Genomic DNA, 27,989 nt, shown 5'->3' on the forward strand with positions numbered 1-27,989 from the left:
AGGGCTTCCTGTTTGCGCCAGCAATAGGGGTAAGGGGGACTGAAGAGATTCAACAGGGTTGTTGGAGATGCCAGAGAACAGACCTATAACCAGAAGTGCAGAGCAACTATAGCTATTCCAAAGGTGGCATGAGAAAAATGTGAAGAAAGCTAAATATGACAGATGCAAAGCAGCTACTGTTGGAAAATATACCATGTAAAGCAAAATTCAAATTCAATAATACAAGCAATACCAGATTTAACACAAAGGGCTGACAAACTCTTTGGATCAAAATGAACGATTTCTTGTTGCTCCGTATCTACAAAGCTAGACTTAAACAGTACTGCACTAATTCATTTTGGTAGACTGGCAGCTTGTTAATTAAGCCACGTCCTCTTATAAGCCATCACAGACACGCTATAAATCCCCAATAACAACGCAAATGGTGACTAACAGCAGCACCTTTAAAATATCAGTTGCCAAATTTACACCTGAGCTGTCTTTGGAGTGGTTTGTACCTGTCGCTTGATTGAGACCAGTTCCATATCCAGTTGTCTGAGCACAGTGGTAGCAGCAGTGGCATTTGCAGAAACGGCCTCCACATCCTCTTGAGACAGGAACATTCCTTTGGGAGGTTTCCTCTTTGCTCTGTTTTTAGCCTGTGTACTGTGTTTCTCCTTTTTCACTGGAGGCATTGTCTCAGCTGGTGGCACCTGAGAAGCAGATATTTTACACAAACTGAATTTTCAAAAAAAGGGAAAAATCCCACTACCTCTCAAAGAGGCTGACGTCAATGGGGTTAGACTCTTTAGTGACATATGCGCCTTTGAAAAATTACATCTCTCCCTTCAGTTCTGGTGGAAATCAGATATGTTTCAATTAAATCCTGTGTGTGATATCGTACAATAGGGCACAGTGATCAAAAATAAAATGATGCCACTTTAATTTTTTCTTTACATCACCACAGACTTTCCAGGTACAAGAGATGACTGCTGCTTTTTTAGTTGGCTTCCATTTCCGGGACAAGTGCCTAATAGTCAGTGAAATGTTTTTGGCTACTTGTAAACACTTGTCTCACACCCCCCATAACTAGGCCTCAATATGTCAGTTCAATTCTTCTCCCAAAGGAAATTCAATTTGATGGGGTAAGAGCAGGTGAACACAACATAAGAGTTTGTAGAGCAATTTCCTATGTGCCGGACATAGGAAAAAACAAACACAACCTAATTTAAGACCGAACACAAGGGTAGAGTTGACTGCAAAGTAATGCTTAAAAAAAAAAAAAAAAAATCAAGGAATTTTTACTCACTTCATTTTAGGACAGTGTTGACAAACAGTAGTTCCTTTAAAAAGATATAGTTTTTTGCCTGACTGAGAAATTCAAACTAAAAGATCGCTTTTCCTGGCAGGGAGAAGGCGATCTATTTCAGACACAACTTTACATTTCTACAAAGAATTAGTTACCAAGTTGATCAATGTATTTTGATCCAAAAAGCTATAAATATTTTCCTCCTGTGTCTATAATCAGATCTTCTGGCACACCAATTTTTCTATTCATTTCAGCAGTTTATTACACAGAAAAGCTGTTACCCCTCACACTTCTCAAAAAAGCACATTTGAATCTCTTTAATATCACCTCCAAAGACGACTTTAGATTAGCATGCAATAAAAATCCTCCATTCTAAGATTAAATTTGTTGTATAGGGCATGGAATAGTGCCAAGAACAAACTTAAAAAAAAAAAAAACATAGAAAAAGAAAAAACAAGAGAAGCCCCAGTTACATTCCTAGACTTGCTCAAGCCCTAAAACACTGAAGCCAGCCCCGTAGCAAGAAACCATTTTGCTCAAGAAATCTCCCTACAACACATCTCCTTGCACAAGGGGAGTGGGAGAACAGCAGAAACACACAAATAGCCAGACAGATTTAATGATGGACCAGTGAGGCAAGTTTGCATTCAGCTTTAGAATGGAGAGCTTTGATAACTAAACTGGATTTGAAGTGGATTAGAGATTTCAGATTGGTGAGTATTTCATCTACGCACAGAAATTCACAGGCCTGTGCATGAATCCAATACAATGTACTCAAGCTGCAAGATGATAACACCCAGCTCCTGCAGCGAGAATCTCCCACAAGGCTGGAATATACATTTGATGTTCTCTGTAAGTGTAAACAACTTCAGATTGTTATTTTATTGAGTTCACAGAATATGTAACTTCTTTATATTATGGACAAGTCAGTGCTCTAGCAGAATAGCTTCTGACAGCTCCAAGCACGTCGAGACCCTCCATATACTGTGCAGGCTTTGAGAATTTAAATATCTAACCTATTTTGGAAAAGTTGCTTTGCTGGCCCATGGTATATCTTTGTAGAATTAAATCAACTTAAATCCCACAATAGAGAACCTGGATATTAATATGGAGATTGGCGGTGCTTCTCTCAGATGTATAAGGCCATTCATAGATAAGAGACAATGTACCACGGCTGAGAATTGAAGTTTAAAAAAGCAAAACTCATCTCATACCACTTAGAAAGCAAAGAAATAAGAGACACTGAGTCCAGGAAAGAGGAAATGTTAAGAAAGAAGCTCTCATTCTCCAATTCTGTATGATGAAGTTATGACTATGAGAAAGCCCCAATCATTTCAGTTAAATTGAAAATGAAAGAGTAAAATAAGGAAGCTCCCCAACTCTGCCTAAAAAAGGAAACACTGTTTGAGAACCCCCCAACCTCCTCCCCACATTGTATGTCCTAGAGAAATCCCCATCTTGCCTAAGAAGTCAGAGAGAACGCTGAGTCTCTTGGGCTGACAAATATTGTTGGCTTTGGTTTTGGGAGCAAAGTGTTTCACTGTGATTATACACCCGACCAACTCACTGCAGAAAAGCAATGATGAACCACCTTCTGGACAGCTCTCCTCTCGCAAAGTATTTCAGATTCAATGAGCCCCTCAGGCTCAAGTGCTGCAATATCAAACCTAATTAACACTGCACAGGCTATGCAGATTGTACAGGAGAATAAAATGAAAGCTGGCAGTCACTTTCCAATGACAAGCTTGTCATCGCACAGAGTGACTGAATGTGCTTGGTGAACTGCTTTTTTTGGGGGGGGAGGGGTAGTAGGAAGGCAAAAAGGGGAGAGGGAGAAAAGAGGTGGCACAGATTATTTGAAATAGAGGTGAGAAACAAATAAGATACATCATCATATATACAATGCTTTGCTACAAAAGGCACATGAAGTCAAAATTGTGACCATCTGTTTCCTTTCAGAATGCATGCAGATACAAATGAACTTTGGCTTCCAGCATGCAGAGCTAGATCTACAGATTGCAGGAAGCCAAAAGTAAGATGATGCTTTTAAATAGGTGAGTAGAAATAAAAAGTGCCTAGTAAAAGCTCTCGTTTAGAGTCAGAGTTTCTCAAAGGAAATTTCAGTTTGAAATCTTAAATCACTCAACCCCTCCCACCACCTATTATCCCTTATTCATTTTTATGAACAGACAATACTGAAGACTCACAAAGAGCAGAAAATGGAAAGGGGAGGCGTTGAGAAAGACGCTTATTCACTAATTATGTATGATGACGTTCTGATTATGAGAAAGCCTCAATCATTTTACAGCTAAACTGAAAATGAAAGAAAGAATAATAAGGAAGCTCCCCCAAATTGTAAAAAAAATCATTTGGGTAACTGAAGTTTAAGATGTGTACCGTATATTCCGGCGTACAAGACGACCTCTGATGTTAAAAAACATCCCCCCAAAATCGGGGGTCGTCTTGTACGCCGGATGCCCCGCCGCCGGAGCCCCTCCGCGGCTTTGAAAGCCTCGGGGGAAGCCGGCGGGGGGGCATCCCAGGCGCGCATGGGCTGCCCCCCCGCCGGAGCCCCTCCGCGGCTTTGAAAGCCTCGGGGGAAGCCGGCGGCGGGGCATCCCAGGCGCGCATGGGCTGCCCCACCGCCGGAGCCCCTCCGCGGCTTTGAAAGCCTCGGGGGAAGCCGGCGGCGGGGCATCCCAGGCGCGCATGGGCTGCCCCCCCGCCGGAGCCCCTCCGCGGCGGCGCGGAGGGGCTCCGGCGGGGGGGCAGCCCATGCGCGCCTGGGATGCCCCGCCGCCAGCTTCCCCCGAGGCTTTCAAAGCCGCGGAGGGGCTCCGGCGGGGGCGCAGCCCATGCGCGCCTGGGATGCCCCCCCGCCGGCTTCCCCCGAGGCTTTCAAAGCCGCGGAGGGGCTCCGGCGGGGGGGGGGGGGAGGCAGCCCAGGCGCTCCTGGCGGCTTTGCTCCCGGTGCCTCTGGTCTGCTGGGGACCATCTCCAGCAGACCAGGGACACCGGGAGCAAAGGAGGCGGAGGGGCGCTGGGGTATAAGATGAAACCCTATCTTTTAATTAAAAAGATAGAGGGTCGTCTTATACACCCAGTCGCCCTATACGCCGGAAAATACGGTATTTATAATCAGTGCCATAGTAAACTACCGAACGCATGCCTTTTTCATGCAGCTTTGCACTAACTGTTCTGGGATTGTTACCTTAAAAGGTGGTTTTTAAAATATTTGATTGCAACAATGAGGGAATTTTGTCAGTTAAGTAAAGACAAAACAGTAACTATGGTCTGGTCTAACACTAGGAGTTTAGATTGAATTTAGCCACATAAGGTTGATTTTCTAAACATTGAGTCCACACTATGAAGCCCGTTTGGTTGACTTTCAAGGGCCGCTGACAATGATTTCTGTACTCCTGCTTTTACAAGGAAAAATGCAAAAATTAGATCTTACATGGTTGAACTCCTTGTAATGTAGACCCTGTGCAGAGAAAATCGATGTTCCTGACCTCCAGGAGGCACCCCACAGTGCCCTACCGTGACCACTCACCAGAACGTGGCATTGACTGCTCTCCAGGAGAACAAGAAAAATCTGAATTTCATCTCACACATGGCTAGCGTTGTGAGCACACCTCAGAGCAAGCAGCACACCTGAACAGCACATGTGGTCGTGACTTCCAGAAGTTTAAGTCCCATGACCTCCCAAGGGCGCAAAAGAGCACCAGCATGGAATGTGAAAGATCTTGGACTTCGAGGCATGGGGAGAGGAATCCATTCTCTCGAAGCTCCAAAACAGCAAAAGAAACACCGATATCTATGAGAAGATTGCAAAGTGCATGGAGGAGAATGGATATGGCAAGGACGCCCAGCAATGCTGCGTTAAAATAAAGGAGCTGAGGCAGTCCTGCCACAAGAGAAGAGGCAAATGAATGGTCTGGTGCACTGCCACAAACATCCCATTCCATTCTCTAATCAGCTGCATTTGATCCTGGGACAGGGACCCTAACTAGCTTCCCACGCTAGACAATGGAAACCTCTCAAGACACTCAGGGCAGCAATGTGTCGGACATCATGGTGGTGAAGGGGAAAGAGGAGAAACACAAGAATGGCCAGTTGGCAAGTGGCAAGAGCCAAGAACTTTTTATAACCTTGAAGACAATCCCCTCCACCAGTTTTTTGTACAAACAGGCACTGATCCCAGGGAGGGCACTACTGGTGAGTTCACTATGTTTTTTTCTTGCGACAAGAGGGTAAAGCAATTGGCTGTGGTGTGTGGGATACTCTATGCCTACACAGCACAGGAGGCCTAGAACAGCTTGTTAACGTGTGGAGATGGAGCAGGAATCCTCCTGCATTTCTCCATGAAGCTCTCCCATAGGATCCTTCTCAGAAGGTTTCTGGGGAAGCTGCCTTATTCCATCCTCCAAGGTAGGACACCTTCCCATGCCAAGGCACAGTAAGCAGTCTGGCATCATTGCAGCACAAAGCAGTACAGCATAAGGCTGAGGTTTCTGGTCACATACAGACAGCATCAGATCCCCATCACTCTGTGTGACTCGGAGAAGACTCATATCTTGCATGGCAACCTTAATAAAGGAGATGGAGAGCCAGCATAGCTTCAGCTTCTGGCATCTCCTCCCTCTCTCCTGCCATCCCTTCTGTAGACTCCTGTGGGATGAGAAAGTAGCACTCTCAGGAAGCAGGGTGTGAGGCACACAGGAGGGAAGCTGTGTGAGCCATCACCCTGCCCCTGCCATCTTCCCTCCCACAGGATTGTGTCCTGGCAGGCCCCTTACCACGTCTGCCTCTAGACCACATGAATCCAGATATTCCCTTGAAAACTGTTGACTGCCTGCTGCACAGCAGCTGCTGTAAAGCATAGCTTTGGCCTTGCACAGAACACATCTCCGTTGTCTTGAAGAGAGACTTTCGCTGTATGTTAACAGATTAGGTGTTAGGCCCCACATTTTATCTCCCGAAAGGCAGATCCTTGTAACTTTTCATTACAGTGGGAACAGCAGGAAGCTTGCTGCATACTCCCTCAGCTCCAGCATCTGTCCTGCATACTCCTCCAGCTCCTGCACAAATCCACAGGCGAAAACAGACAAGGCAAGACATGTTTAAGGAGCAAATGGAGTGGAGGAATATGTTCCTGGAGGAGGAGAAGAGAATGTGCAGGACAACAGGAGGGGAGCGTGCAGGGAACTGCAAGCGAAACACCAGGATAATGTCTTTTTGTCCCTGATGGTTGTGATGGAGTGCATGGTGGCATGCCTGGAGAGGTTCCCCCCACCCACCCCTTCTCACCCGGTTCCATGGGCTCCATCTCCAGGAGCCCAAGACATGGTGTGTGAGGGGTGAGGTGGCAGGGAGCTCAAGGGCACAATCTCTGAACAGCCTCATTATTGCTTGTGTTGCAGGGCTGGGGTGGGGAATTGCAGGCAAACACACTGAATGCAGGGGCACCTCGTTGAGAGCAATGCGCATGACTCAAAACTGACAGTTTGTAATATTTTCTTTCAAAGCCTCTCTGATTTGCAGTGCCCCATGCTGTGCTCTCCTTAGCATCCTGGTGTCTGGCTGCTCAAAATCTCTGGCTACACGCTCTGCCCAGACCCCCACCCTGCCAGATAACTTTTCCCCTTGATCTCACAAATATTATGAAGCACACAGCAGGCTGCCACCACAAAGGGAATATTGGGTTCACTGACGTCTAACCTAGTCAGTAGATTCCTAAACCTTCCCTTTAAACATCCAAAAGCACATTCAACCACCATTCTGCACTTGCTCAGCCTGTAGTCGAACACTCCTTACTGGGGTCCAGGCTGCCCATGTACAGCTTCATGAGCCACAGGAGAGCAAGGGGGTAAGCTGGGTCACCAGAGATCACTATTGGCATTTTCACCTCTCTGATTCTAATTTTCCAATCTGGGAAAAAAGTTCCAGGGTACAGCTTTCTGAAGAGGCAGGAGTTCCTAAAGATGCTTGTATCATACACCGTTCCCAATCATCCCATTTCTGTGAAATGGCCCTTGTGATTCACCAGCACCCGCAGCGCAATTGAGAATAGGTACAGATTGCTGTGGCTACTTGGATCACAACAGCTCCCACTATAGATTGCTCAACTCCTGATTCCCAACTGACTGATAGCTGTCTGGCACTGCAAGCTTCCACAGGGCAATTGCCACAAACTCCTCCACTGACAGAGCATCTCTCATTCAGGTGCTCCTGTGCTTCAGCGTGGGGAAAAGCCATTCACAAAGTTCGATGAAAGAGGCAGTGTACATTTAAAAGTTCTGCACCCATATGTGGTCCCACCAATCTGTGGGCACCAGAACCAGCATTCTGGAGGATGGAATGCCAGTTGTTTCTCCAAGTCACTCAACTCAAGAACTTGCCTGTATGCCACGCCCAGGGCACCCCAAGATTTCTCCTCATCCTCTTCCCCGAGTGAGGTGCATACACTCAGCACATCATGGCAGACATCAACATTACAAAGCTTTAATGCACAATAGGACTCACAAGGGGGCTCACACTGCTATGGTAACCGGGATAAAAAAAAAAAGTGGTACAAAAAAATTGTTTCCCATTAATCTCAAGCAAGGGGAGAGGGAGCAGACAAGCGTATTTTGGGACATTGATGACATGAACCCAGAATCACCTGCTACAGAGTTTTGGTCCCAGCATGCGCTGGGAGCATAACTCAGAATGTAGAGTGACACAGTCACTGTGGGATAGCTACCCACAGTGCACTGCTCTCCAGCAGGGAGACTGCTGTTGACCTGCTACTTTGAACTATGTTAAATTCTTGCAAACAATGGGGATGTGGACATTCAACTTTACAAAATCATGTGGCAAGAAATCAAACTTAATAAAATTCAACCTCATCTGGTAGTGCAGACATGGCCTATGTGAATAGAATTTGCAAGAACTAGTATACTCTCAGATTTCACCCTTTATACAAAACTGAGTTAAGTAGTGACAGTGTTTTGTCTTCCTCAGCCTCAGTTAGCGGGTTTGTTAAACATAACCTATAAATGCCTCTTTTCAATCTCAGTTTAAAAATATTTAATACAAAATCAAAACGCTGTTGAGATATTTTCCAATGTTAACACTAAGGTATGCCACAACCTTTGATAGTTCAGAGTCTCATCTTTACTCTCTACACTCTGCTTTGTTACTACTGCCCTTTCTCCCTCTTCCTGAGTCCCAAAGCTTGCAACAGTAGTCTGAGCTATATCTCTGGAACATTTATTTTGAAAAACTCCACAAAGAATCCCACAGACTTTGCAATGCAACACACGTCAAATTTAAGGACAACTGATAAACCCATTCCTTTTCAATAGAGTTTCCCTGTATCATACATAATTTCTTATTTTTAAAGTTTGGATTGGGGAACTGTCAGGTGCAAAGAATCACATTTACTTCACTGGATAGGTGTGTGGGTGGTGGGATTGGCACACATGGATACAATGACAATCAACAAAGGTCCCGTGCAGCTAGAGTGAGCTCTGCTGTATACTGCAGAGACTCCTTTTGGGCCAGTACAGACTGAAGTACCTCACAGTCCTTACAAGCTATTTCTGAAGCTAAAACAGGCTGACTACCTACTGCCAAGAGCAGTCAGTGTAGTTCTACTGACTTCAGTAGACTTAATCCATTGGTGCGTCAGGCCTCCAGCACCTAATTACACAAAGCCCGTATACCACGGGAAGTGTGGAATTAACCTTTATAGTCAAGTGTCCATTTTTCTGTTCACACCCAGCCCTGTTCCTATGGAAGTCAGTGGGAATGTTGTCATTTGATCATGCTCAAGAGCAGGCCCCTTCTGGATGGATAGGCTAGACAGAGAATAGCAGCAAGGACTTAGAGCTTAGTTTATCTTCAGCCTTGACTATAAGTTTATTTTTCTATTGGAGGATGGGGGAAAGAAAAGTCTTATTTGGTCGTTTAATTTCCCTAACACTTATTTTAACAAAATGAGTAACACAGAAGGTGTGTGTGTGGGAGGGTGGGGGATGACCACCCACAATCACATATAAGCTTTCTCCTTTGGTGTTAGCCGGAAATTCTGACCCAGCTGAAGTTACTCAAATTCTTGCCATTCACTTCAAACGGATCAAGATTTCAAATACTAGATACTCTGATCAGATCATGAGTCACTATTATTCCTGTGTTGAACAGCAACTATGCAAAAGCTTCAGGGGACTGTCAGATCCTCCATGGCACCATCAGTGCTAGAACTAAGGGTGCTGCAGGATGCCCTGCCTTGAAGTGGTTTCCATTATATACAAGGCTTACAATTTGGGTCAATGATTGTTAGCACCTCCACTATACAAACTGTCCCAGTGTCCTCTGCATGGCACTAAAGAATAGTTCACAGTGATGGGTAAATATTGTCATTAGCCTTCAGTAGAGTATTAATGGGGGGAGGGAGGGAATCTACCTCTTTTTTGCTCTCCTTGTTCTGTTCAACTTCAATATCAACAGGGTTACTTCCATTTGTTTCCTCCATTTCATCCTCACTAAAAGACAAAAACATGGCATGACCATATTACTATGAGAATTTCTATTTCTTTACAAGAACGTGCTGGAAGGCAGGCATGGACAGAACATAAAGAAAAGCTGATAATAAATTTTCAAGTCAATTACATGTTAAAAATAACCACATTAGGGATCATTCATTTAAAAACTTTTACATAAATTCACCAATGGTATATATGGGCAAAATGAAATCTGTTTGCACCCAAAGGTAAAAATATATTTTTTTAAAGTCAGAACATCTCTGGCTGTTAGAATCAAAGAGAACTAGTTGGAGAATATTTCTAACTTCAAGCAAACGCAAACAAACAAGGATATAGCATTAGAGAAAACAGCTTTAATGTGCATTTCACGCAATTAATTAAAAATCTTAAATGTAACAAAAAGCCACATGCACAATTAGTTCTTCCAGGGATTTAAAAAAAAAAAAAAATCACATTTAGTTCTTCCATAATCTCATTTTTAATTCCGCTCTGAGTGGGGAAAAATAAATTCTATCCATTACTAAAAAAGAATAAGCAGCATCAAATTGGGCCATACTGATGGTGGCCTTGGAACACCTAGCTCGTTTAATTTTACTGGAATTCTAATTTAGTGTTAGACTACCAGTCACGTTAAGGTATACTTCCATGTATGGTTTAGAATTTGCGTAATGCATATTGCTGGCATTAATTGCCCTGTTACGATGTTCTCAGAATGCAAGGATAATCTTATTTGGGCTTTATTTTAAGAAGGACACATGCAGGTTTCACTAGTACTCTGAAATCCAATAACCTATTAAGATATTCAAGTTGTAGAAGTCAGTATTAAGTCAGCATTATATTCTTCATGGCCTGTTAAAATTCCACTCACAGTCACACACTCACCTTTTAGGATTTGGTTTTTATTTGTTTCATTATTTTAAAAATATAGACCAAGATGAAGAGTATGAATAAAATACAGGCACCTGCTCATTATTGCTGATCGACACATTTTAGCAGTCTTCCATTTATAATCGTGTGTGGAAACCTTCCTTTTCCTCTAAGCTGCGTACTTTCCTGTACAAAACGGATTCTCAAGCTAGTTTGTACCAGCAAATTCGGTCACTTCTGCATGCAGAAGACAGCATTTATAGAGTCCCATGCATGCAAATAAAAGAACAGCACAGTAGAGATAAGAGGCGGCGGGAGAGAATGCAAGTAGTCGACTACAACCCTACTTCAGAATTCACACGCTCTAACCTCAGACTCAAATAGCAGCACAACTCTTTTTCCTCCCCCACAAAGCTCAGAGATAAATCCCATAATTTTTCCTACAAATTACTCAAGTTGAGTTGAAAATCAAGCGGCCATGTTAAACCAGTCGTGTTCTTTAGCTTGCTGACTCTGGAAAGCAAACACCGTGGCTTGGTCTCCACCTGAAATTTGAGTCAATGTAGCTATGTTGGTCATGGGAGTAAGTCACATTCCTGACTGATCCTATCTTTGCCAAGTTATTCCCAGGTGTAGATACATTTAAATCAATGGAGAATACTTCCATCAATGCAGCTATTCAGGCTGCATCTACACTATCAGGTTACACCAGCATAGTAATGCTGACCTAGCAAATCTGGTTTAATTTCCATAGGGCAGACATATTCTAAGTATCTCTGATCCTGTCCAAGGCTGCGGAATTCAGAAGACACCGTCCATAGAGTTTATAGCACCTAGAAACAAGTGCCCTTCCCCCAGTAGTCTGGAACTCCAGCTGGCAGCTGGTGAAGACTGGTTGCCCAACCTAGGCTAACTAAGAGGCATCTGCCCCACACCCTTTTAAGCAGAACTGAAGCCCAACCCTGGTAAGGGCAGGTGGGGACTGGTCCACAGGACCTAAACTGTAGGATAGTGGACTGACCAGGAATCTGGGACTCGGGAGTGGGACTGATCCTGTCACAGCAAGGTGGAAAAAGCACTGTTCACAAGGACAAGAAACAGTGTAAGCATTGCCGAGCACCACTGCTATGGAGAGAGTAAAGATGAGGATGCAGAGAAGCTTTGCAGACAGACTGTCACACCTCTCCGTGTGTGAGGAGCCATGGTCCACCAAGGCCCCAACTGCCCTAGGTTCGAATGGAGTTAGCCAGGAAAAGTGAACCTCTATCTGCAGGAAGCGTCTGTGTAGCTAAATACATGAATCAGCCATATCTTCCCAAGGGGTGCATGTGTGGTGTGCATGGCAGCCATGCTGCAGACCGGAGGCTGAAGTACCAGGAACAGAGACTCTGTTAAAGCTCAGTGACTTTGGCACTCTATAGGTCCCCAGCTCACTTATACAGTACAGCACATGCACATTGAATAGAGAGGTGGGTATAGAATTCCATCAACCACAGCTGCTGTGAGCTCTCCCCTTTCTTTCCCATCACAAAACCAGTCTACTTGACCATTGCACTGGGTAGCGAGTTTGATCCTAGCGGTATTTTGATGGTGGCATCATTCTGCCTGGACAAACGTCTAGCTAAAATGAAGAGTGGGGCCTGTCAGACATTGCCATCCTTCCACTTAGTGCATGCTCCCATTCTACAGAAAGGGACATTTAGGGCTAAAATCTGCCTTCGAGTTACCACTGCAGCCTCCTGTTAGAGGGAAGCTGGAGTTGCAGGTGAATCAGATGGTGGAATTTGGTCATGAACGTTTACATGGACACAGACTCCTGTTACAAAAAGAGACACCTGGAAGCGTCTGGGAAAATCCTAATTCAAGTTCTTTACAGGCTACCAGAAATTCCAGGAACTTCATAAAAAGATCTGGGTAGCAAGACAGTCTCTCTCACTGCAAATATACCTTTCTTCCCGTTCCCTTTTTTGTTTACGAGCATGGCGGTCCATCACGCTGGTTTTAGTCCTTGTCTTTTTCCATGAGTAGTAGAATTTCACCAGACTGGCTATCGATTTGTCAGGAAGCTGAAAATAAAAAAAGTTAGTCCTTTTAGAAGTCTTCACAGGCTTACATGAACAGCAGTACCTGGATTTCATATTGTATGGGCCAGTTTTTGGTACACACTACAAACAGCCAGCAGGAAAGTCATAGCCAGCAACACAGGGTAGCAATTGGCCACCTTTACTTTGGTTTCCGTCATAAGCTTCCAGAGAGGCCATTCTGCAAGCTCTTCAGAATGAAGCTGCAGAATAGATCCTAGAAGTCAGCACAAAGTCTGTGTATTTTCCTATGTGCCTGAGCCAGCAATGGGACAAAAACCCAGCACAGGACTTTATCATCTAACAGGAATCCCTTCCAATACAAGAGCACTCAAGATGCAGGCCAGAAAAGGGCTCCTGAAACACAGGTAGACAAAGTCTTAAAACTGCAAACCCAGACCCACAGTAAATGTAGCATTTCTGAATTGCAGACTACTTTTAAAACATGCCTTTGATACGTGGTTAAACAGAATCTATGTGCTAAAAATCTATTCGGTTAACAATAGAGGGTTTAAAAAGGATGCAATGTTGCTTCTTTTCTTCAACTTTCGATAAGTGTGTAGCAAGCTGTAATATTTTCATTTCATTGTCCTGTATGTCTACACAACAAATCTGCCTTCTAGTAGTCAGGTAAATAAAACTCTATTAAGGCAGCTGACCCATTTGAGTTCTACAGGCTGTCCTAGAAGAGACTTGCATAACTCTCGCCTCTCATGTCACCCCTAGAGTTATTGTTGCACTCCACCCACATCACTTTAGATAAAGGCCTGATCCAAGTTCCATTAAAAATCGGGGAGCTGAAGGTGGTTTTAAGAACCAAGATTTTAAAGTTTTGGCCTTAGATACTTGTGCTTATCCGTGGCATTGAGGACAATAAATAGTTCCAAAACTGTAGATTGGGCCTACATATTGTAACTAATTTGTCTCTCCTGCCTGGAATGAGTTTCGCACCTCTGCTTTAAAGCATGTAATTTTAATACCCGTCAGCACTCATGTACTATGCAGTTTATTTCCAGCACAAGCTTCCTCAGTACAAATTCAAGGACGAGGGTATTAGCAATGCAGTTAATTTGGCATAGGTAGGTCAGCATACTTGCACTTATTCTGTTCTACAGCCAATATTTAGAACAGGGATGGGGAACCCAAGGCCCAGAGGCCAGATACGGCCCCCAACTTGTCTGGATCCAGCTCCCCCCCCCCAGGCTCAGGGCTCCCCCAGCATTGGGGAGCCCATGCTTGCACTCCAGTCCCCCCCCTCCATTGTACACAAAATCTACTAGTCTGGGCTCCCCTAGGCTCTGGTATGCGAGTGGAACATGGGGAGTGTCTCTCCTTTCTCAGTCAGGGGCCACGACAGTGATGGTTTTTTGTTTCTCACTTGTGTGTCCCCTGACTGATTTTTCTGTGGGTCAGAAGCCCTTGACCCAAAAAAGGTTCCACGACCCAGATTCAGAATGACGTGTCCTTTTCATGCAAATGACTGTCCGTGTGTTTGCCCAGCACACACTCAGTACCACAGTGTGCCACATGCATAGCAAAACAAAAGAACAGCCACACTGGGTCACACCAAAGGTCCATCTAGCACACCAAAGGTCCTGTCTTCCAATAGTGGCCCAAACCAGATGTCTCAGAGGGAATGAAAAGATCAAGTGATCCATCCCTGTCAACCAGTGCCAGCTTCCAACAGAAGGGTGGGCAAGAAAGGGTCTGTGGGCTGGATTCAGCCCACCAAGCCTTTTGATCCAGACTGCAGCCGCCCTGCCACTCCACCGTCCCCAGGCCAATCAAGACCTAGAGATGGGGGATCACTGAAAGTTTCCTCACATCGCCAGGGGCGTACAGAGCCTAGAAAAAACCACCAGCTATTCAAAACGGCCAGCGGTTCCTTCTAGGCACTGTGCGCCCCTGGCAGGGTGGGGATGAGAGGTAAAGACTTGACACGCTGTCCCATCCCCAACCCAATCAGGGTCTGAAGGAGGAGGAGGAGGAGGAGGAGGAGAAGAATGATCCTCCTTCAGGTTCTGAAGGAGGGTGGGCCATACCTAGAGGGAACAGCCTCATTCCACCTGAGTCCCTGCCCCTTCTGCCTGAGGCCCCACCCCTTTGGGACAGCCTGGTTCCACTTGCAAAATTCATCAAGTGGGCCCCCCCCTTCAAAAATTATTGCCCACCCCTGGACTACGAACACCATTCCTGTACATTCTGGCTAACAGCTACTGATGGACCTATCCTCCATGCATTTATTTAGCTCTTTTTTTTAAACCCTATTACAGTTCGGGACTTTACAACATCCTCTGACAAGGAGTTCCACAGGTTGACTGAACTGTGGGAAGAAGTACTTCCTTTTGTTTGTTTTAAACCTGATACTTATTGCATTTAATTTGGCGAGCCCTAGTTCTTGTGTTATGGGATAGAGTAAATAACTCTTCTTTATTTACTTTTTTCACATCAGTCATGATTTTATAGACCTTTACTTGCTCAAAAAGTGCCCTGTAATTCATTATTGGAGAAACAGTATGCAAGTCTGGCATTAATGCTCGGTCATGCACGTTCACAAGAGTTACCGCCATCCACTTGAACTGCGAATTTCCTAATTTAATGCTTAACTGTGGACTCCTTTAATGTTCTACAATCGGTTTATGTAGGATATTTCCGAGGGACATTTAAAAGTAAAAAAGGGAAAACAGATGGGGAAAAAACCCAAAAGGCTTCAGAACATGGCTAGTTTTGCATAAAAATTGGCAAGAGGCATTTATCTAGAGCCTATAATCTGGAACTATTTGGCTGGACACTACAGGGATTCTGTTCATGCACCTTAGATAGTATGCACAAGGACCTGGGGGTGGGGAACAAGGCTTATAAAGACCTCCCTACCCTCTGGAGCAGTCAGATAATTTTTTACTATTCAGCAAAGTTACCACCACATAGCCCTGCTAGGGTGACCCAATAAGCCAACCTGGGAGAAGGGAGTTGTTTTTCTGGGTGGGGGAGGAAAGAAGTTTATAATTATGTATATAAAACAAAGCCATTAATAAGAATGGACCAAAAGCCCTGTGCAAAGTATACTGCCTACACTAGTTTCCAAAAGGATCTCAATTGTTCCATCAAAAATTCACTGGAACAGCAGAAGAGATTTTCAAATGAGGGATAGTTTTCAAATTCCCATTCCAGCAGAAAAAGCTGTTTTGATCCCTTCCAAAATGGCTGATGTTGGTGTGGAGTTTTTTTGTTCTTACTGAAAACTTCCAAAACAAACTTCACTTTTAGGTAGATACCAAGCCTAGAAAATGTTAGCTCCAAAGGGTAAAGTTTCAGAAAGACGGAGTAATTAAAAATGGTATTAAATATAAATTCCTCACCTACAGCAGCACGGATGCTCCATATTATGCTGAATGTATACGTAAATACCAATGCCAATGTAAAATGCATAAAACTCCTAAAAAAACAATGCTTAAAAAAATTAAAGCTAGGGTTGCCAGATGGTTTCAACAAAAATACCGGACACACTTGACATTACATCACAATCTACATTAAATCTTATTTAGAAAATACCGAACGTTTATATTTTCTCATTTATACTTTCTCAATTTGTTTCCCGAACAGAAAGCTCAAATACTGGACTGTCCGGTTCAAAACCAGACGCCTGGCAACCGTAAGTAAAGCACTTTGGGACAAGGATTTTTTTCATGAGGTGTGCGTATCATTCATTGCACAATGGGGTCCTAAACTCTGATTGAGACCTTTAAATAGGATTGCAACACAATAAAATGAAGAGGGGGCTCCATTAGCAACAAATCAAAAGCAATATGTCAATTCCACAGCTAGAACTTCCTCAAGATGGTAACAGAGTCAGATTCTATTTCTAGAAGATTTCCTTAGAATCCACGTCATGCAGTGTCTGTTGCTAGAGGAATGCACGGAAATAAAATAGTCCCTCCCCTACAACCAAATCGGTATCGTTTTCCTCTGTTTGACAAGGTAAGAGCCAAATTATTCCCCAACACCTAAACCTCTTCAAAACAGAAAGTTACATGATTGCCAACACTCTTGTAGTGGATGAAGTCACCCAACAGTCTTTTCCAAGTCTAATTATTATGGTCCTACTTACCATCTGCTGAATTCTATGAAATGTTTTCCCATGAAAACTAAAGGCCTGTTCGAACAGCACCTTATCTTCCACTGTCCACTCATCTGGGAATGGAGTAAAGTTGGGCAGATCGGCCAAGGATTTTTCAATATTGTGTTTGTGCCAAAAGAGCATTCCAAGGGCCTGAAAGAAATATGGACATGAGAAATCTAGTTATAATGTGGGGCGGTCGCATACAGATACAGCATGCACAGGTGATAGAGCAGCACAAAAGTTACAAAGGGGCCATGACTCGGACACCAGATACATGTGTTTGAGGCTACAAAAGCTCAACCGATAACAAGAACTGGGAATCTAACCATCAACATTCTGGGCTGTGGCTCATGAGAATCCGGTCCATGTCGTGTAAGCAACAAAAAGGGAAAGCAAGTTATATTGCTGAAAGGCTGCTAGAGATTGCTGCAGGAGTAGGCCTTTGGGAGTGGAAATTGTCAAAAATCTAAAAACAGTCTTGCGGGCCAAAAGGCACTTCATCTCCTTCATTGGAACCCCCAGCCCCCAGTTTAAAAGGCCAGTTAAGTTAAACAAACTTCTCACTAACATCCTTCGTTAAACACCCTTCGCACTAATGAATGTTGCCTCTATAAGGCATTCACTCAAGTCTACCTCTGCCAGGAAGTGGATGGCTAAAGGGCATTATGACCTTCCACTCTAATCAGAGTATTACTTTTGGTACAATTAACCTCCCCAGAGTCATTTCAAAAGGGCCTGACCCTACGGTGCCAGAAATATTTAAAATAAAAATTTGCAAATTGTTTCATAACCACTGTTAAGTGAAAACGATCCCAGATCTGCTGACTAAAATATTACCTGCTTGACACATGCAAAGTTGACTCTGGTTCTGCTGCCATAATTCCCCCATCTAGTAGTTTCGCTCAGTCCATTCAGATTGACAGTGCTACCTTTGAAACTGGGGTTTCCCCATCCCACTTTGCTATGCAAAAACCAGTTCCTTTCTGGGCATAAAGTTCTTGCTCCAGTAGATTCTGCAACTATCTGACTAAATGCTTGCCTCACCCCAGAGTTCTTCCTCATGAAACTAGACTCTCCATGTTAAATATCTAGGTTTCTCCCCCTTCATTGTGATACAGAACCAGAAGAGTCTTAACATGTAATCGTTTTGAAGATGTCACGTGAATTAAAAAAATACGACTAGACAGTTGGGAGAGGAGTGCTTTGACAAGCATTATCATTTTTTTAAATATCAGACGCAGTTTCACTTCCGTTACCTCCCCAATATGGGAAGTTATATGAGCTGTACGTTGGTACAGAGAGATCGGGACTCCTCCTCTTACTCAAATGAAATACATTGCACAGAAGAGATAAATATTATTATAAGATGAGAAGAGCCCAAACACCAACCTCAGACAAAGGGCTTGGAACACAAATGTGAATTTTAAAATAAGTTTTATTTAATAGAAAATTTAGGGTTTTTTAACAAACAAAAATGTCTAGAACCAAGACATTTTAAAAATAAGCTGGTTTTATATAGCTAGCAATAGCACCCATAGAAATTTACCTATTCAAAGTTCCACCCATCTATCCTTCCTACAAAAGAGCTGTACTTGTGCGTACACAACTCTCCCACAACGAATCTGTTTAGCTGTTGATACACAATCCAGCCACAAGCAAGGGAGAGAAGGAGAGCGCTAGACCAGACAAGTTGCATACAGAACAAAGAGCCAGCTGGACATGTAGCCCAGCAGACAACTGAGCTCAATGCAACAGTCCCATTCACCATTCCAGAGAAACCTCCACTTGCTTGCTACTGCTACATCAACAAGCTGGCTCCAGAGTCTCTGAGTGCGACGGAAGGCAGGATCCTCAAGGCAATTGCTACATCTGTCTCTGCTGCCCTGTGCATGGGAAGGAGCAAGCTTTGCAAGGTTATTGCCTCCTTTGATGATCCCACACTTGGGATCTTCTAGGCTGTCATCTGCTAGAGTGTCCTGAAGTGTTCCCTGTAAGCTGAGTGCTTGAGTAGCCACCCAGGAGAGATTCAGGTGCTGCCCACCTGATTAGCATAGGTTTCTACTGGTGGTGCACACCCACACATCCCTTGGTGCACACAACAAAATTTACTTTATCTGTGGATGGAAAAAAAAATTAGAAGGAAGATTGGTGTCCTGAGGACTAGAGGACTGATTCCCTGGAACGTGTGTGTACACAGTCAAATGCTTGCCACCACCACTGGCTAATAAGCTCAGAGCCAGAGGCAAAATGTATAAAGTTGGTTGTCTAGATTTGAATGGTTCCTTCCAATCTCACTTCCCCCCTCTACTCCACTCCCAAAGGATCTCATGTGCAATCACCATCTGAAAGGGGAAGATCCATGTTTATGCAACTTTTTCTAAAAGTCTAATTTCAAAAGGTTATTTCTAAAGCATTGGGCTAGCATCTCTATTTCCACAGAAATACACACTGTCCTTCCTGGATGGTTATTTCTAACAGTGCTTAGTTTACAAATTCTAGGACCACCAATGTCTTCGGGGTTTATGCAGTCCCACAGTGAGCTATGCAAAGGAAGAACAGTGGTAGGTTTTCTCCCTCTTTTGCCTCCTCATTATGAGGAAGTAGGAATTTCCCTACTGGATCAGTCTCCCTCATCTAGTATTCAGTTTCTGATCACGGTCATTGCCAAATGCTTGAGAACCCCATTGTAGGCAGATATGGGATAATTTGCCCCTAACGGCCAAAGATCAGACATTGGCTTAAATCCTGAAGCATTAAGCTTAATATACTTTCCAAAGCTTTTGTTGATATTTGTCATCATTGTCTAGACCAGAGGTCTAGATCAGGATCTACTGGTAGATCCTGGAGCCTCTGACAGGTGACCCTGACTGGTCTGGCTACGAGGCTATCAAGTGCCAGCACTTCAGCTGCCCCTCCTTCCACTTTTTTCTGCCCTCTGCTTTGGGGTTGCTCCCTGAGAGACTCCTGGCTTGCTGTGAAGGGCAAGGGAGGGAGAAGGGGACATTGATGTCAGGATGTCCCCCCTTCCATACCCCATCTCCACAGAGGTGGGGACACAATACTACAGGGAATCTCAATCTCTGTCCGAGTCCCTCCGGCACTCAAACTCTCCCCCAGAACCTGCACTCCAACGCCCTGTTCCAGCCTAGGGGATGGGGGGGGGACGGGGGAGGAAGGAATGACGTGAGCAGGACTGGGCCTTGGAGAAGAGGCAGGGCAGGAGGTAGGACAAGGGCATTTGGGTTTGAGATAGACCATGATTGCACTTAAATTCAAGAATTGGATCTTGCCCTTAAAAAGGCTGGAGATCACTGGCCTAAGATGCCTGAGCAGGGCTTTGTTCACACCAACGTAACCCCCCCCCCCCCGCCCCCGAAAGAATCCTTCCCAGGTCTATCCTGAACCCAATATATATACCTGAGGAAGCCAGGAAGAGGAATAAATGGCTGGGGATAGGACAATTTCATTTAGCAAGATAATGGGAGGCAACTGGACAGAGACCATCCGTTCATTTCACAGATCACTGTAAACCTGACAGCAAATGCTCAATTGCCACCAGCCTGGCTGATCATAGGATCAAATGACGACAAGTGAACAGTGGGACGGAACACTGAGCTTAGCAAGTGCCAGGTGGTACTGATCATTCAAGCTCATAGTTACACAGCTTAGTGAGTTACCATGCCTCAGTTCAGAGAGCCCAGGAACATACCACACACTTTGCTCCTTCCTCCTCCTCCCTCCCAGTAACCAGATGTTCCATCCCATCCCACGCACCCTTCCTGTCACAGCATTGCAGTCACAAAAAAAAAAAAAAAAAAAAAAAGAGCCTTCCTATTCAAGGCAAATACACGTTTTCAAACTTTAGACAACTCCTGCGACATTTAAAAACTAAACACACACTTTTGTTTAGAGCTTCGGACCTGGCACCTGTTTGTAAGTTGGTTTTTTTAAAACTTTAAATGAAGTCTGATCAGTTTTCACTTTACAGCAACATTTACCTCTCAATCAAAAATCAAACAGAAGTTTGCAAACATGTGGGGGTTAGCTTTTTGAGAAAGTTATTCATGACTTCATATTGGAACCATACACTTCTCAACATTAAAGGTATTCCATGTAGTTAAAAAAAGGGGGCAGGGAGAATTACGTTTGTGGCTATCTACTACTTTAGGGGGGTTATTTTTGCTCCTAGAAATATCATGAATGCCAGTTCTGATCTTTAGCAGATGCTCCAGTAAAACCAGGGCACAGCTCCGAGCACTTGTATCATATCGTCTCTCACACCTTACCTAAGACGACAGCAGGAAGCTGAAACTAAGAGGTTTCTTCTCAAGAATGTTTAACACCTACACTTTCAATAGCCAACACAAAAATGAGGTTTTGGTCATCTGACTACCATTTCATTCACCTTTAACTCATTGCTTTTGGGAGAACAGTTTCTTTAATTCTGACATAAAAGTCCACCATTAGAGACAATACCTTAATTCTCTACACCCATGGTCACCAACCTGTCGATCGCAATCGACTGGTCAATCGCGAGGCGTTCGGGCACCCCCCACCCTCCATTTTCCCTCCACCCCTGAGAAGCCCCACTATCTACCTCTAATGTAGTGCTGGTTTCCCGCGGGATGGGCGGACGTCCTGTCTGAAGCCCGCATCACTTCCGGGGGATCCAGAAGTGCGCGGGCTGCTCACTTCCTACAGCTCTGTTGCGTGCTGGGGGAGGAGGCATCAGCCCTGGGGGAGGAGCGTGGCAGCTTCCCTGCGCTGCCGGTGCCTTCCCTGTGCCACTGGTGCCAGAGGGGTGAGTCGAGCGCAGGGGTTTCCCTCTGCTGCAAGAGCGGGGATCGGCCCCGGGGTTTGGCCGCACTGCGGGATGGGAGGGGGTTGGCCGGGACAGGCCGCGGGAGGGGGGGCTGGCCCCGGGGCAGGCACCCGCGGGGGGTGGCCGCGCTGTGGGAGGGGAGGGGAAGGGAAGGGAAGGGAAGGGAAGGGAAGGGAGCGGAAGGGAGGGGAAGGGAGGGTTGGCCGGGCCGGGCGAGGGGGGTTGGCTATGCTGTGGGGGATGGGGAAGAGGGTTGACCCTGGTGCTTGGCCACGCTGCAGGAGGGGAGGTGGTTGGCCGGGCTGTGCCACGCTGCAGGAGGGGGGTTTGGCCCTGGGGCAGGTACCCACAGAGGTTGGCTGTGCTGTGGGAAGAGGTTGGCCACACCACAGAAGAGGGTGTTCGGCCCCAGGGGCAGGTGCCCACGGGGTTTCCCTGCGCCGTGCGGGGGGGGGGGGGGGAAATCGGGCCCTGAGGAGGCATGTGCTGGCTTCCCTCTGGGGAGGGAGAATCCTGGGAGGAGGCAGATGCAGGAGACTCTCTGTTGCCACTGGCACCCCGCCCCCTGTCCGCACTCCTCGCTCCCCAGACCCCACTCCCCTGTCTCCAGCTACAGAACTCTGTCCCCTGTCCCCACTGGCACCCTGTCCCCTGCTGCAGAACCCTGTCCTCTGCCCTCCCAGCACCCTGTTCCCTTTCCCCTGGCCCCCAGCCGCAGAACTCTGTCCCCACAAAACGAATAATTATAAATGCTTCATTTTAGATTTAAATAGCATAAATAAAAAACAGACCATTTATTTCATAACTATAAACACATTTTAATTTTATATATCGCATAATTTAAAAATAAACTGTTTATCAGAGTGTGTAAGTAAGGGCTAGGGATAGCAAGTGATGGACAGGAGGAGAATAGAGAGGGCAGGGCTTCAAAGAAGGGGCAGGGTGGTAGATCTCCTCCTGTTCTGAGATTTAAAAAGTGATCTTGGGTGTAAAAAGGTTGGAGTACAGTAAACCAAGAGAACCCTTCTCATCTCCCTGCCACAGAATGCAATGCACATAAGACATCCCATTTAATTCAAAAGGGCTTCTCAGTGCATGAAGTTATGCCACTGTCAAAGTATTTAATGAGATGAGTCTTAAGCAGGAGACAGAAAAAGACAGAATGAAATCTGGGCCTCATTCAAGTAAAGGACAGCTTTGTTAAGGGCTGCAACGAGACCAGAATCTTACCAATGTACACAAATCAGACTGCAACACAAGGCCATGTAACAATGGGAGAGGGGGAGGGGAAATCAATGGGAGTTCTGCATCAACACTGAACACGGTATTTGGGCATTTTAGTGACGGTCAAAAAATGAATTGTGTGCCCTCAGAAAAGAAATGTATTATGTTGCATGAGTGGAGGGAAAGTGTGGCAGTTTGATTTAAACCGTGTTCTAGTACCTCCTGAAAAAAAAAGGATCAACTTAAATACAGAAATACAAATAATCAATTTGTTACCTGTTCCATGTTGTATCCATGTTTCTCTTTAGCAATGGCAATGTATTCATCCACTGAAAAATAAAAATAGGTCCTGAAGACATTTCACACATGGGCCTTGTCTCTTTCCAGTCTACAAAAGGATATAAAATCCAGTTGCTCTCAGTCTAAACAGTGAGGTGGTTAATGATTAATTATCCATATTATTCTCCAATTGCTCAGTAACAGACATCACACCCCCTATAAAGAACTCAGGTCGAAGAATTAGTTATGAAACCCCTAAAAAGAACCACAAGGTATCCTCTTCCAATAGTTTCCCAATAGGCTAAGTTGCAAGAATCAGTTCATAAGCCTGCATTCTTCAGTTGTGGGTTTCAACCAGGCAAAAAGATATTTAATTTAGTCTTGGGTGTAAAATATCTGTATTTTTGGAACAGAACAGTACCATTACAGAGTTGCAAATACATCAGTCTTTTTTTTTTTTAAAGTAGAATTCATGCACCTAAATATCTTGTTGCATGTAGTCTTACAAAGCTCATACCAATCTAGTTCATATGAATTTGTGATTCTTCCTAATACCGTGGATCTCGTATTATATAGCACAATTCATAGAATCTTTTGAACTTTCCTATAAAGAGCTGTTGTGTACCTTTTAATACTAACATCTTACAATAAGTAATCCACTGCAATCACCTTTGCAATTTTTCCAATTTCTTACATCTCAGTAATTTTCATCTTGGACCAAAACATCTTCTGCTAGGTGTTCTACATGTCATATAACCTGGGACAAAACCTAGACTTCTTTTTAAAACATGGTGACAACTGCTTACTTTACATCAAATTGGGCCAAATTCACTGCTGATATTACTCATGCATCCTAATTCTGCCCCTTTGTGTTCATGCACCACAATACACTGTCTTTAGGGACAATCACCATTTGTTCATTGTAATAACCATAGAGGATTCTTGCTTCACTTCATGAATAGAACAGATGGCAAAGCAGGTAGTTTATACTATTGTGATTTGCAGCTGAAGTTGATAGGTGGTTAGTAAAAGTGGCAAGGGGACTGCTAAAAGAAAGGATAGGCACTGCCTTGCCTGAATTCTGTTCTTCGGCTGCATCACAGGCTTTTTATATTCTGGACAAGTTACTTAACTCAAAAAAACTTCACAATTATCAATTATTTGTTGGTTCATTGTAGGGATGTGAAGGACTAGTTCCAACCCCTGTCCCCTTCCCGCTGCCTCTATCAGATAGAGGAAGTGGGGGGATGGGCCCGCAGAGAAGAGGGTGCACTTCAAAGTGGCAGTGTCATGTGAAGCCTGGGGTAGTGTTCCCAAGTGACCACGCTGCACAGAGCCCAGGGTCAGCGGGGGAGTCCCTAGCTGACCCCAGGCTCCAGCCGGCACTTTTGCCTTTGAAGTGTAGCAACAGCCAACATTAGCAGCCCCTTAATTTTTACCTAGATAGCCATATCTCAGCTTCCCATGTAAAATTGGGAGAATACAATTCTCAGCACAGAGACACTGAACAGATAATTTCATTAATGTTTGTGATGCAACTAGCTACTATAGTGATGTGGAAAAGCCCAAGAGGAAACCATTCCATATTCAGTACAACTTGGATGAAATGCAGTAAATAAAGCAGCGGCCACAAACTGGAAAAAAATACTGTACAGCTGCATCCTTCCCCATGCACCACCATCCATCCTGTCCACTGAAAGACACAGCAGTGCTGTCAAAATTATGTGATCACATCCCATTTAAAGAATATGTCACAATCCATGGGCACAAGTGGGCAGACTTAAGGTTGCACAGGAAATCTTAATTAAGATGTTTCCCAGCTTGTGTGTTTGACTTTGCACCATTAACTTTTCTCAGTTTAGATATTTTATGCACGATTCATTAAATATTTTGCCTTAAGGCTCAACTAGTTCTAGAGACAGTATTAAGCTTTTGGGAATGCCAATCACTTGGGTAAAGGATTGCTGCATTAACTGGCTATTGGAGTGTGGAAAGATCTGAAGTGCCAGATACTATTTAGCCATTTTTATCTTTAATTTCTTCTCCTCAGAGATGTTAAATAATTTATGGAGAGGGAGAAGACTTTAATATTGCTATAGCAAGGAAAACCCACATTTTTTTAAACCATTCATTAAGGTCTTTTCTATAAATTGCAACCTAGGACAGGAAGAGAGGTGACCATATCAACAGCAATATTATTAGAACTTCATCACTGTTTCCCCACATGCTAAGTTCCTCCATAAACTACTAGGCATCACACCATGGCTCTGAAGGACAGTAGGCATGTAGTGCGTGTGTGCGCACTGAGGAGGAAGGACAAAGGGAAGGGTGGGAAGAAAGGGGACAAAAACCAATAGAAGAGCAACATTCAAATACTGAAAGGACACATTGGGTGCAGGAGGAGTTGCAGTCCACTGTGTCAATAAAGAAGGAAATGGCAAGCCATGAATGAGGCCACTCGCTTTGCTCTGCCTGCCATTTCTCGTCTAAGTATCAGTTGACTCTTGCTTTTGACCTCAAATTCTGAGCGTTCAGAGATGTTGAGTAAGTCTAGATTCTTTGCTCCTATCTTGTAGATATCGCCCTTTGCATTAAGTAGGGCCATGCTATTGCTTATAGACTTGAGTCATTTATTGGATCCTTTTAGACTTGACTCCTCAATATTACCGGATGCCTGAATTGCCACAGGTAAGACTTACACATGCCACACAAAATACTCTCCCATCTTGGCCTGGACACAATATTGCACACCATTCTGGAAGACGTGATCCTGGCCACAGTGATCCAGGTATTTGTGACCTCCAAGCTCAGATTGCAACTTGTCTCTGGGATTTAAGTCACTCGTTCCGAAAAAGCCTCAATTGGTACAAAAGAAGATCAGCTCCTCTGCTTAGCAACACAGATCTCCCTGAACACATCTTGCCAGTGCTCTCCTCTCCATGCTGTTTCCCTGTTCAATACAGAATCCAGGTCCCCTAATCTCCATCTCAAAATAGACAAACCACTGTGGAACTGTCCCTAACTACCTGAGAGATTATCTCCCCTGCTGCATGACTTCCCATTCAGGGCAGATTTACATGAGGGTGACGTGGGTGCACAAGAATCTGCTGACTGACATTAGCCAAGTTTTCCAAGGAGGAGTTGTGCTAAAAAGACAGTGCAGCCATATTCTAATGGGCTCTTTATGGAACCACTGCGCTACCTACATCTCTTTCTAGCATAACCACAGTGATCCGAGTGCTGTTGCAGCACAGAGGAATCCAGCCTACTGCGTCTAAACACCTCAACTGGAGATTACTACAGAATGACTAATTTGGGCACCAAAGCTAGTTCAGGTATAGTCTACACTCAGACTGCTGCAATGGCGCCTCTGTAGTATGGATATTACCTACACCGACTCTCCTGTTGAAACAGGAACTCCACCGTCCTGCGAGGCGATGGTTAGGTTGACAAGAATTTTTCCAGCAGTCTAGTACCTACACTTTGGGTTAGGTTGGCCTAAGCTACATCTCCCATGGGTGTGGCTGTAGCTGTAACAATGTAAGCTCCCAACAAAAGACAAGCCCTAAAGCTAATTCAGGTATGTCTATACATGCTGCAGTCAGACCTCTGATTGCAGTGTAGACACACTGTAAGGGCTGGTCTGTACCACAAAGTTAGCTCAACAACACAGCTACCTCACATCTCTGACACTCACAGACACGTCAACCTAAGCTCCCGCATAGGCAGCACTAGGTGGACAGAAGAGAATACAGGCAGTCCCCGACTTACGTCGGATCCGCACTTACGAACGGGGCTCTCTCGCCCCGGAGTTCGCAGGCAGTGGTCTGCCACCTCGACCTCCGGGGCGAGAAAAGCTGCTCCCGGTGCCCCTGGTCTGCTGGGGACCGTCTCCAGCAGACATGGGACACCGCGAGCAAAGCTGCAACCGCGGCGGGTCCCGCACCAGAGCAAAGCCTCAGAGGCGAGGCACCCCGCCGCTGCGGCTTTGCTCCCCGTGTCCCTGGTCTGCTGGGGGGGGGGGGGGGCGCAGCTAGTGTGCCCCCCCCCCCAGCATACCAGGCTTTTGTTGTAGACCCTGGGGCAGAGCAGCTGGGGCGCTGCCGGTTGGTCCCGCAGCGCCGCTCTGGGCACTACTGGACCAACCCGGCAGCACCCCAGCTGCTCTGCCCCAGGCGTCCTGATTCAGCCGCTGTTGGTCAGTTTCAGCAGCGGCTGAATCAGGACGCCTGGGGCAGAGCAGCTGGGGTGCTGCTGGGTTGGTCCAGTAGTGCCGAGGAGCGGCGCTACTGGAGCACCCCAGCTGCTCTGCCCCAGGCATCCCCAAGTCAGCCGCTGCTGAAACTGACCAGCGCTGACTACAGGAAGCCCGAGGCACAGTTGCTCTGCCCCGGGCTTCCTGGAATCAGCGGCTGATCAGTTTCAGCAGCAGCTGACTTGTGGTTCTTAAGTTGAATCTGTATGTAAGTCAGAACTGGCGGTCAGTTTCAGCAGCGGCTGAATCTGGACGCCAGTTCCGACTTACAGACAGATTCAACTTAAGAACAAACCTACAGTCCCTATCTTGTACGTAACCCAGGGACTGCCTGTACTAACATTGAGGTAGAGATCACCTCTCAGAGATGGATCCAAATACAGCAATGGAAGAACCCTGGCTGTTTCTGCAGCTGGGCCACTGTAGCATTTCTAGTGTAGACCTCGCCTATGATCCACTAACAAAATGCTCTTTTGCCCATATAACACTGTGATCTGGTCGACCTTACAGGGTTTCATACCTCTG

At 45.1% G+C, this 27,989-nt stretch overlaps 1 protein-coding gene across 3 annotated transcripts in view; it reads right to left on the reverse strand.

Annotated features, from left to right (window-relative positions):
- The window catches only part of RCOR1 (REST corepressor 1), a 139,717-nt gene that overhangs the window by 14,416 nt on the left and 97,312 nt on the right, over positions 1–27,989 (reverse strand). For all 3 annotated transcript variants that reach the window (XM_075926533.2, XM_075926532.2, XM_089778345.1), the window contains 5 exons: positions 23,207–23,259; positions 16,873–17,034; positions 12,631–12,749; positions 9,738–9,816; positions 498–692 (listed from right to left, as the gene is read on the reverse strand). In XM_075926533.2, coding sequence (XP_075782648.1) covers positions 498–692; positions 9,738–9,816; positions 12,631–12,749; positions 16,873–17,034; positions 23,207–23,259 — 608 coding nt within the window. The remainder of the gene's footprint in view (positions 1–497; positions 693–9,737; positions 9,817–12,630; positions 12,750–16,872; positions 17,035–23,206; positions 23,260–27,989) is intronic.

This window comes from Pelodiscus sinensis, chromosome 5 (assembly GCF_052426305.1).
Source record: "Pelodiscus sinensis isolate ZL-2025 chromosome 5, ASM5242630v1, whole genome shotgun sequence".
Classification (NCBI taxonomy): Eukaryota; Metazoa; Chordata; order Testudines; family Trionychidae; genus Pelodiscus; species Pelodiscus sinensis.